The 9954-nt window shown below is 57.1% G+C and overlaps 4 protein-coding genes across 4 annotated transcripts; all 4 read left to right on the top strand.

Moving 5' to 3' along the window:
* The first annotated feature begins 178 nt into the window (after positions 1-178).
* Positions 179-3669, top strand: CDEST_11788 (Putative Peroxin/Ferlin domain-containing protein). The gene is made up of 3 exons (XM_062927944.1): positions 179-881; positions 1454-2875; positions 2953-3669. Exons 1-3 carry the CDS (start codon positions 870-872, stop codon positions 3490-3492), a joined length of 1974 nt encoding a protein of 657 aa, XP_062783995.1. The 5' UTR covers positions 179-869; the 3' UTR covers positions 3493-3669.
* A 900-nt stretch (positions 3670-4569) lies between these two features.
* Positions 4570-6118, top strand: CDEST_11787 (uncharacterized protein). Its single transcript, XM_062927943.1, has 3 exons — positions 4570-5274; positions 5373-5642; positions 5752-6118. The coding sequence occupies exons 1-3, from the start codon at positions 4865-4867 to the stop codon at positions 5930-5932; spliced, it is 861 nt and encodes a 286-aa protein (XP_062783994.1). The 5' UTR covers positions 4570-4864; the 3' UTR covers positions 5933-6118.
* Positions 6119-7010: 892 nt separating this feature from the next.
* CDEST_11786 (uncharacterized protein) lies at positions 7011-7899 on the top strand (the record flags this gene model as incomplete). Its single annotated transcript, XM_062927942.1, has 3 exons — positions 7011-7061; positions 7145-7549; positions 7693-7899. The coding sequence occupies 3 exons, from the start codon at positions 7011-7013 to the stop codon at positions 7897-7899; spliced, it is 663 nt and encodes a 220-aa protein (XP_062783993.1).
* A 306-nt stretch (positions 7900-8205) lies between these two features.
* Positions 8206-8649, top strand: CDEST_11785 (uncharacterized protein; the record flags this gene model as incomplete). Its single annotated transcript, XM_062927941.1, has 2 exons — positions 8206-8312; positions 8532-8649. 2 exons carry the CDS (start codon positions 8206-8208, stop codon positions 8647-8649), a joined length of 225 nt encoding a protein of 74 aa, XP_062783992.1.
* Between the last annotated feature and the right edge of the window lie 1305 nt (positions 8650-9954).

Raw genomic sequence — 9954 nt, 5'->3', positions numbered from 1 at the left:
TGATGTAGGGGGGGATAAGGGTGTGTCGCTGCTAGGCGGGGGGTGTTTACTGGTACGGCCCAGACGTGCTGAAGCCGCCATAAGCCTAGGCAACCTACCTACCTAGGTACCTAAAGAGCAAACGTTCTCACGTGGGCAATATGGCAATACAGGCAGGCGCGGCTTCCCCAGTCTGTCCCGATCGCTCATGCCATCCATCCGACGCCGTCGCGTTCATCATAGCTTTCCCCAAGCCTCGTTCCTCTCTCCTTTTTCTCTCTTTTCTCTTTTGCACACCAGGTCCCGCGCTTTTGCCTGCTGCATCCACCATTCATACGCATACCCGCCTTTCTCTTTCGCTCTTTCCAGAGACCGGACTTCCTGCCGAGCCCCCGGAGCCACCATCCCAAGAACCTCGGCCGGACAAGGGCCAGAAGCGTCCTCAAGACAGCCGGACCAAATGCCGAGACGGACACTCTAGAGCGCGATAAAAGCGGACGACAGCGACGGCGACGACAGCGATAGCAGCAGCAGCAGCGAGACATTGGCTTTTTCCAACGACTGGACCGAAACCGATGACGTTGCGTTGCGATCCACCGACTCCATTTCGCCCTGCACCGGTGCGCATGCAGTCGTTGAGAAGCTCTCGCCGCTTTCCCCCCTCTACATTTCTTTACCCTCCTTGCCTGCATAGGTAGCTGGCACTGTTTCTCCTCCTCCTCTTCTTCCTCCTCCATCTTCTACCCCGCCTATCAGACCCTCGTCGTCTCATCAAATCTCTCGTCTGTGTGAGGGGTCCGCCATACCTAGACGTGCAACGACGCGCTCAGCCATCACATCGCGGCACCGAAGATCTGCGGACCGGACGCAGCGGAAGACCCCGGACATTGATGGCTGCCTTTGTGAGTCCCCCCCCCTCCCCACGGCCATCCTTATCCCCCCTCCTCTACCCATGTCCTTGTTTTCCTTGCCCATTCCCCTCGACTCTACTCGGTACTTTTCCCCTCCTCCGTCATCAGCGTGGAGCATGGTGAACATGCGTCTGGAACCTCATCTCGTCGCAGCTCCGCACCGTTCCGCCAGGGCCGACACGTGTTGTGCCTGGTGGCCAGCCAGGCCGGCGGTCCAGAGCTGAGTTGAGCTGAGCTCGGGACAGCTGCAGCCCCCTCCAAACAGCAGCAGACAGACCACACACCAGCCCCCCAAAACATAGGCTGCTGCTGCTTGCTCTGCATTGCGCTTTGGCGTCCTTCAACGCCTCAGCCACCACGTCATAGCCGCCTTTCCCTGCTCTTCTGCTTCTGCTTCGTATCTGCTCTTCTCCATCCACACAACCGCATTCCCACCAGATGGCATTCTCTTTGCACACTACATCTACTCATCGGCTCCACTGACGGCTGCACCTGCCACTCGTCGACAAGCCACATCCGTCCAGAAATTCCCGAGACTAATCCTTCCGTTGCCGGAAACGCAGGAAACGCCCTGGCTAGTCCATATGTCGACCCCGAAAGCCCACCGCGGCGCCGACGCCGATTCCGTCAGCGATCCCTCCCAAACTCCCGGACTCGACGGCACTCCCTCTGGTGCGCCCCCGACCTATGCGACCTTCTCTCCCGTCACCCTCGCTGCAACGACCCCGAGCCGCTCCTCCCGCCAGTCCACCATCATCGTACATCAAAAATCACCCCTCCTCTTGGCCACCCCGCCGCAAATCACCCGCGCATTAGCATACTCGCACCCGTTTTTGCTGCCCCTCAACAAGCTCGCGGGACTGTTGACATGGACATCCGACGATCCGTGGGAGAGCTTCCTGCTGCTTGCTTCTTTCTGGGCCATAGTACTCTACGGCGACACCGTAGTGCGCGTCGCCGGGCCTATCGTCCTTGTTCTGACGTTGATTCTCGGCATGTACGGCCGCCGTTTCAGTCCGTTAAGCAGCAGCGGATGGACTGAGCCAGCTTCCAAGGACGCCACCGCGGCGCAGAACACGGCAGGCGCGGCTGCGGCCAAGGGCCAGAAGGGCGCGCCCAAGACCAATGCGAATGCGACCGCGGCCAAGGGACACCATAGAGGCGAGTCGGAAGCGACGAACACGAGACACCAGAAAACACTTGACGAGATTGTCGAGACACTCAAGGAGTTTACCGGGCGGTGCAACGTCCTGCTTGAGCCTCTCCTCGAGCTGACCGACTTCCTGAGCACCCAGCGGACACCCACGTCGGCCACGACACGGCCGGCCTTGACGACACTTTTTGTGCGAATACTGTTCTGCACCCCGTTCTGGGCCGCTCTGACCCTGCCGCCATTCCGCATCATCACAACGCGGAGGGTGGCTCTACTATTCGGCACCCTGGTGCTGACATGGCATGCCAGGGTCATGCGCGTCGCCCGGACGCTTCTGTGGCGCAGCGCAACGGTCCGCAGGACGGCGGCTCTGGTCACCGGACTCACCTTTGAGAAGCCGGTTAAAACCGTCCCCGTAGAGATGACGGTCGAAGCAGAAGACGGCAAGGTCCAGGCCAAGCGGCCCGCTGCATCCGAGCTCACTAAAGCCCTCCGGAAACAATCGCACAAGCACGGCAACAACGCCACAAGCAGGGACGCCGGGGTCAAGTTCACCTTCATCATCTACGAGAACCAGCGCCGCTGGGTTGGGCTCGGCTGGACGCAGAGCATGTTTGCCTATGAGCGGTCGGCCTGGACGGACGAGCACAACAACCCCGTGCCGTCGCGCGACACATTCGAGCTCCCCGAGGTGGAAGACGGTAGTAACATGCGCTGGCGATGGGTCTACGGCAGCAAGTGGAGGGTCGACGGTGTGCCCGACGACGGGACGGAGCCAGTCGACTACGACGGAGAGGCCGGGAGGAACGGTTGGATCTACTACGACAACAAGGTAAGCCAACCCAGCCTAGATGAGCCGTCATGAGACTGGGGGCGACTTGGACAAGAATGATATTAATATGCAATTAGTGGCAAAATGGCCGCCGCGGCGCCGATGGATGGGGGCGATGGACACGGCGCAGGAAGTGGTACCGCGACGCCGAGTTGGTGGAGGTATCGGAAGACGACGTGGCACACGAACTGGATGCTTCACAAGCACCGCCGAACCCTCGGCAACCCGGATCCCCGACGATGAGCCCGCCGGGACCCGCGCTGACGACACAGAGGTATAGCACGCTCGAAGAAAAGATGGTGTCCCCCATGCACTCGGCGCAAGACCTGACGCTGTCGGACAAGGACCTCGAGAGGGAAAAGGATGACGCGGCATCGACGCTGTCCACCAGCTCGGGCGGGCGGTCATTCTTCAAGACGCCGTCACTGAGAAGGAAGGTCACGGATAAGAGCGTCGCGGGCAAGGCGGACAAGGAACAGGACCGCAGCCGCAGGGCGAGCGAAGCCAAAAGCGAGGAGGAGGCGTCGGCGCTGGGGCTGAAGCTTAATCTCGCGTTGCAAGGCAAGGACGGTGGGCAGTGGGGGATAGGCGACGAGGCGAGGATGAACCTCGAATGACCGAGGCGGCGGTGCTCATTCCGGGTTGGTTTTCTCTCTCTCTTTCTCCGGGTTGCCCGTTTATGATGACGGGAGCGCCCCATTGATCAAGTAATCAAATCCTTTGGGACGGCACGGTTGGGCATGGACGGCGTTGTTGGCTGTAGAGTGTTACACAATGTGTGCCTTGTATGATTTGGGGGGAGGGATGGGGGGGTGGAGGATCTAGTCCAGTCATGGAAGGGCGGCTGGTAAATGATTGAGAAATTCGAGCGCGCGTGTACGTGTACAATACGCGGTGGCCTGCTGCCACTTTCTGTCACATTTCTGTTCTTTTTTCGTCCATGAATGCGAGGGAGGGAGAGCGGGAGTGCAGGCCCTGTTTGTGACCGAAAAACGGGCGTGACCAAGTGCGTACGGCCTGAGTGGTGCGCGGACGAGCTCGGCGTTGGGGACACTGGGGATGACGGGAAGGCGGATGAGGAGGTGGGGAGCCCACGGGGTCTCGAGTCCGGGGTGCCGGGCCTGCTGAGAGAGAGAGAGAGAGAGGGAGGGAGCGAGGGGGAGAAAGAGTGAGGAGAGTGGACGAGGAGAGTGGGTGAGGAGAGCGGGTGAGGAGAGCGGGTGAGGAGATGGTGAGGAGTAAGAGCAAAAGCGATAGGTAGAGTGAGGAGTGAGGAGAGTGAGTGTGAGAGCTGAGAGGAGGGGCTGATGGATGAGTGGACGGACTCCTGAGTGGACGGACGGACGGAATGATGTGAGATGGATCGGGACAAGATGGGCTCAGGCGCGACGGAATGGTGACGGGGTCAGCTGGTCCGTCGCCTGTCGGGAGTTTCTCTCACTCCCTCACTCCCTCTCTCATGTATCGTGTTAGTCGTCAGTCCACCGTGAGTCGTGACACGGCCCAATGTCGGTGGTGCCTGATGCGATGTATACACGTGTATTCCAATCCCAGGGGTCCAGTGAGAGAGACATGTCTGCAGCGTGTACCTTTTTTTTCCTTTTTTTTTCTAAATTTTTTTTTTCTATGTGATTGCTTTTCTCGTCTTTTTACTGGTCTTGTTCCTTTTTTCTTTCTGCTGTCTCTCTGTCTTTCTCTTCTGTCCCCTTTTCTCTACGTCTCTCCTTCTTTCTCCCTTCCCCCCTTGCTTCCCTCTTTCATATTTATCTTTCCATCCCCCCCATCCCCCCGTTAGGCGTACCCGAGGAGCCTTGCATCGAATATTCATGTCTACACAGCGAGCTCATCGCATCGACGTCGCCGCCGAGCTGCACGTCTCGATTGATCTGCGTCCGCCATAACGCCCCTATCGTACTGAGAACACACGCAATCATACACATACAGACATACAAACCCCTCGCACCGAAGCCGAGGTCCAATTCAGAGCCGATGGAAGCCGCATCCCGCCTCGCCCTGTTAGCCGTCGTCGCACGCGCGGGCAGCCCGCTGCCTAAGGACGAGAAGGCGCCATGGAGCCCGTCGTCGGCGGCGTACCTACCCCTGATCACAGTCGAGGACTGCGATGTCGAAGCCGGCGGTGGCGGCCACTGGGAAGGAAAGAGGTTGCTGTATCAGAACAGCACGAGGTCCTCCTCGAGGAGGGGAAGTGGTGGTCGTGGTCGAGACGATGACGCGGCGGGGCATTGCAGCGGGGTGGAGGAGGGCGGGCTGAGGACGGGCGGGTTGGAGAGCGTCGCGTGGTGGGTTCTGCTGAGCCTGGAGTGTCTTCTCATCGGTGCCGTCGAGGGGTGGATCATCTACATGGTGTACGACGGCGGCGACTACGTCGTCTGGAATTGGTGAGTCTCGCAGGGCACATGTGTTGCGGGTCCATGACATATGTTGCGTCGAAGGACCACCAAGGACCATTTCGCAATATGCTGACTGGCAGATGCAGGCTCTGCGACTACGCGTCCCCGGCGCTCGTGATCCTCTTCAGCGTCGCCCTCTCCGCCGCCCTGCTCCGCGGCGTCGGCTGTTCGGGGCGGCTGGGGGATCTGGCGTTCCAGGCCGCCGGCTTGGTGTTGGCGACCTTCTGCACCGTCGTCGTGTGTGTGGGCGTCGGCGAGGGCAGGAGGCGGAGGCGGAGGAGGGGGAAGCCAAACGGTGAGAGAGGTGATGAGGAAAAGGGGTTGAGGGTCGTGGTGGGACTCGCAGTGAAGATGTGGTGAGTTGTTATGCTTCGTCTCTCCTTCCTCTTTTCCTTCTTTTTACCCTTTTTTCCATCTTCATATCATCCGAGACTGGGCTGTGCAACCGATACTGACGAACCATAGGTTCCTGTTCTTCATCGGCTTCTGGTGCGCCGTCTTCCAGTGGTACAGCGCCGACAAGCAGGAAAGGCGGCGGCGGACGGCGGTGGCGCGGAGGAAAGGGAAGCGTGTCGGATACGGCACGATGTTGGGCGCGTTGGCAACGGTGGACGAGGCCTGCGAGGGCGTTGTGGGTGATCTCTGATGGGGCTCCCCCGACGGCTGAGGTTGATGATGGTTCTACGTTATGAAATGATTCCGATACCCCCGAATTTCTTTTGTTTTTACTGGTGCCGTCTTTCGGCTTGACCATAGTATGTCTTAGCCATCCCGTAGCCCTTTCACACATTTGAAGCACGCCGGATGCAGCACGTATAGAACACTACCTACCACTCTTTTTCCTCCCGGACCCACAATCACGTTTATGCTCGTCGTCCCCGGCGGGCGGGGGCCTTCCGGGCGGGGGCCACCCGGGATCCCCGGGATCCCCGGGACCATCAACTTTATTTCGACATTTACAGTTGAGAGAGACGCATGGATGTGGACGTCGTGCCAGAGCATATCCCACGGCCACCAAGGGGAACATGAAACGCAACGTCGAATTCTAACCGGCAATCCCAAGTTTTCTGGTGCTACCAGCTTCCCCTCCCACCTCCCCACCTCCCCCAGGAGAGCTTTCTTTCCATGCGCATGCTGTATTGGCATGTTGGGCAAGTGCGAAAAGTACTGGTCGATATTTTCACTGAGTTTTCCCTCAAGGAAACCAACCAATGTGAAACCTATCCCGTCGCCTCACCCCGTTCATCACATCCATATTCCTAAGATCGCTGGCTGTTTTATTATCTGATGATAACATGAAAATCGATCTTTGGTAGTACCGGAACGAGTAAGAGGGTGAGGGACAGGCGGTCAAAGACCAGGCCCAAAGCGTTATGGCTTTGCCAACTTTCTTCCTCTTACCGGCCTCCCCAAGCCCGTCACCCCGACCAGCGGGCGGTGTCTCCTTGAACGTTCCCCGTTGGTGAGGGAAAGATCAAGCAAGCTTCACAGGCCGCATGAAAAGCTGCAGCAAGCTTTCGTCTGATGATACGGTTGTTCCCAAACTCAAAAAGCAGCATAACGAGCAACTGCCAGCTACCGACCACGACTCTGCCCCCCCGCCCCTCTCTTATACGAGTATAAACCAACATGGGTGCCGCTGTAGCTGTGAAGACAGCGCTTGCTGAGTATCATCGCTGATTTTCTTGAACCAACTCGTTCGGGCGCTTGACGCAAATCATACCATGTTCATTTCCATCTCCACGACGTTCCCGCTGGCCTTCATGGTCACTTTGGTAGGTCTCCTCCATCCCACATGCTACAGTCAACAGAAATGTTGCATTGGTACTTCAGGCTAACACGGCGTGAACACGTCCAGGCCTGGGCCTTTGGTAAGGACAGCCCGAGCCCCGGCTCCCCCATCCAGGGCCACGGCATCTTCATCCCGCGCTGGGTGGTGCCGTCTCCCGACGGCAGCGGCAAGACACTCTCTCTCCGCGGCACCGTCGAGGAGGTCGCCGCGCAGATGCGCGGCCTGGGTGCCACCTTTGACATTGACGACGACTTCGGCAAGATCGCGACGCCCGCCATCGAACGGCGCGCCGTCTTCACCGATGAGAAGCCCACGCTGTGCCACAACTTCGGCGAGGGGAACCGGACGGCGGTGCACGTGGGCATCGACTACCTGAGGACGGTGGGCGGGCGCCCGCAGAACGGTGCCGGACCGGCGAATTGCGGGCGGGTGAGCTGTCGGCACGATACGGGCATCTGGTGGTGCAATGACGTGAGTGCTCTCTCTCTCTCTCTCTGTCTCTGTATCTGTCTCTATCTATCTCTTTTTTTCTCTCCGGATCCTCTTTTGTCTCTGTGTAGTCTCTGTGTATGAGACCCATACAATCGATGCTGATGCGACAACACATAACACAGGCCAAGAGCTCCAAGGAGCTGGAATCCTTCGCCGACATCGCCGATGGCGCCCAGCGCGTGTTGGACAAGTGCCTGGACAAGCTGGACGCGAAACAGGGTGACGGCAAGACCGTCAGCGGGCAGGCTTTCCACAAGGACGGCTGGAACGTCGTCATCCGGGGCGGCGACGACTGCGAGAATTCCGCCGTCAACATCAACAGTAGATGAATCGGCAGGTTTCGGGAGGTCAAGAGGGATTGAGATAAGGCAGGATGGCTGGCTGGCTGGCTGAATGGATGGATAGCGGACAAGACGTGCTGTTAGTGGCTTTAACCACTTTTGGGAGCCGGGGTCGTCATTATCAACGGTGGAAAGGAGTTCGTTCTGCTTTGAAATCAAGGAGACGTTCGCTTGGTCCTTTTCTTTTGAAATGTCATTTATGACCATCCTGCCGGCCCCGGAAGAACCGCGCCGTCTCCCCGATCGGCACTGTGAAAAAGGGCAATGAAAGCAAGGTAGCACAGCTGTTGTGGCATGGCGTGGAATGCGGCCACGGCGGCCACGCACCCGAAAGCCCCGGCGGTTGTGACGAGAGCACTGAAGCCCGCTTCGTTCCCGTCCGCCATGACAAAATTGGCGGCGTAATTCAGTACGTACGGGTGATACCCACCATGCCCGTCGTTGATAGTACGCCGTAGGCGCCGTAGGACAACGCTGCATCATGGATCAGCAAGCCGGTCGCCAGACTTCACCAACGCCGTTATATTGTGATGATGCTTTTTACGAAAGGCCGACAACACCGCGTAGGAAAAACTTTTGCTGGTCACTACTTTCCACTGGACATAATTCAAGAACCCTAGGCCAGCCGGGAACCAAAAGTTAGCGATGAAGACGGCCTGGTTCGAGACATTGCGGAGGCCGAGCATTCAAGATGGACACGGCCAGCAAGGTCTGGGTCGAGGATACACCCAAGCCTGATGACTGCTTTGGCAATTGTTAGCTGAGCCATATGTTCGGAACTACAAGGGGTTTCGTGCTGCACTTTTTGCGAAAGACGTCTCATTTCTAGACGACAGTGCTTCTCTGTCATTTTCATCCGCTTGTAGTGACATTGCTCAAGTCAGCATGTCGGTGGCGCATACTTTTGCCCATCCAGCATGAAGAAATTGAAGATCTTGACCGTCATGGCGTCGGTGTTGTAGGATAAGCTGGTACCTGTGAAAGTGTTTAGACTTGTGTCTCCATAGGACCAAGAGTCAGACCGCTGGAGAGCGTGAAGTCAGTGCCCTGATACACTGAATCTCCGTCAGCTCTAAGCATATCACTTACGTATGGATTGAAAGGTCGGTTCATGACGGCTGTCCTGCTACAGGGGTGTAGCCAAGTTCGTTTCTATCTTACTGTTCGTGTCATAATGTATGCCTATGCAAAGCATTCGAATTGGCTGTGTCCCAATAGCACCCATAGTTTTTCGGAGTCAGGACACTCTCGTTTCCCAGTAGCTGGACGCTGCAGGTCAGTTATGTGAGAACAGACTGCGTGAAAGTTGAGGTCTCTATTCCCAAGACGAGGATTACAGCCGAATGGATTTCTGAGAGTCTGCTTTCCGGTGAGACATGGACATTCGCTACGAGGACAACGTTGGCGTCAATGCATCATGGCCTGCCCCTGATCAGAGTCTCTAAGCACATGGGATTGGATGTCTTCTTGAATACCATGACTTTTATCGGCCGGCTGAAATGGATGCAAGCCCGACTGCGCGTTTGCACAATGAGCACTATCTCAGGTTTGGGTAGATCGCCATATCACTGTTGGACCGACCATTCACGCTGTGAAACATCTTTTCATGGTTGTCTGCCGATGTACAAACGTCTTTTTGCCAAGGCTTTCTAACTACAAGTATATCTGGATAGAAATGCCAGGCCACCCGGGTCTAGAAAGACTGTGCCTGAAAGTACGACCACAACCTACATTCTTCTCCGGTAATCGGGCTCGTCACAACTTATTAGATTGATGTCAAGATATTTAACAACCCTGTCTTATACCTTCAAATATTCAATCTGGTGTTGAAGCAATCAACCAACTCATGCCTTGGAGATGGCGGAAAAGAAGCCTAGACAAGCGATGAAGCGATGTCAGACAGTGTTCTAACGAGAGCTAGAATATCTCTAGTCCGTGTAGGGGAGGAACAGTGTTGTCATCAAGTAGACCAAGACACAATACAATGCATATTGTGGCGTTGTAGGAAAATCAAGACGGGGAGGTTGATACCAAGCCCAAGCG

The sequence above is a fragment of the Colletotrichum destructivum genome, chromosome 7, assembly GCF_034447905.1.
Source record: "Colletotrichum destructivum chromosome 7, complete sequence".
In the NCBI taxonomy this organism is placed as follows: Eukaryota; Fungi; Ascomycota; class Sordariomycetes; order Glomerellales; family Glomerellaceae; genus Colletotrichum; species Colletotrichum destructivum.
The sequence above is the reverse complement of the archived record's forward strand: the minus strand, read 5'-3'. Positions and strand labels throughout refer to the sequence as shown.

Coding starts and splice junctions, on each gene's coding strand:
- CDEST_11787 (XM_062927943.1), top strand. CDS start 4,865: ATGGAAGCCGCATCCCGCCTCGCCCTGTTAGCCGTCGTCGCACGCGCG. Junction 5,275..5,372: donor GACTACGTCGTCTGGAATTG/GTGAGTCTCGCA, acceptor TGGCAGATGCAG/GCTCTGCGACTACGCGTCCC. Junction 5,643..5,751: donor GGACTCGCAGTGAAGATGTG/GTGAGTTGTTAT, acceptor GACGAACCATAG/GTTCCTGTTCTTCATCGGCT.
- CDEST_11788 (XM_062927944.1), top strand. Junction 2,876..2,952: donor GGATCTACTACGACAACAAG/GTAAGCCAACCC, acceptor ATATGCAATTAG/TGGCAAAATGGCCGCCGCGG.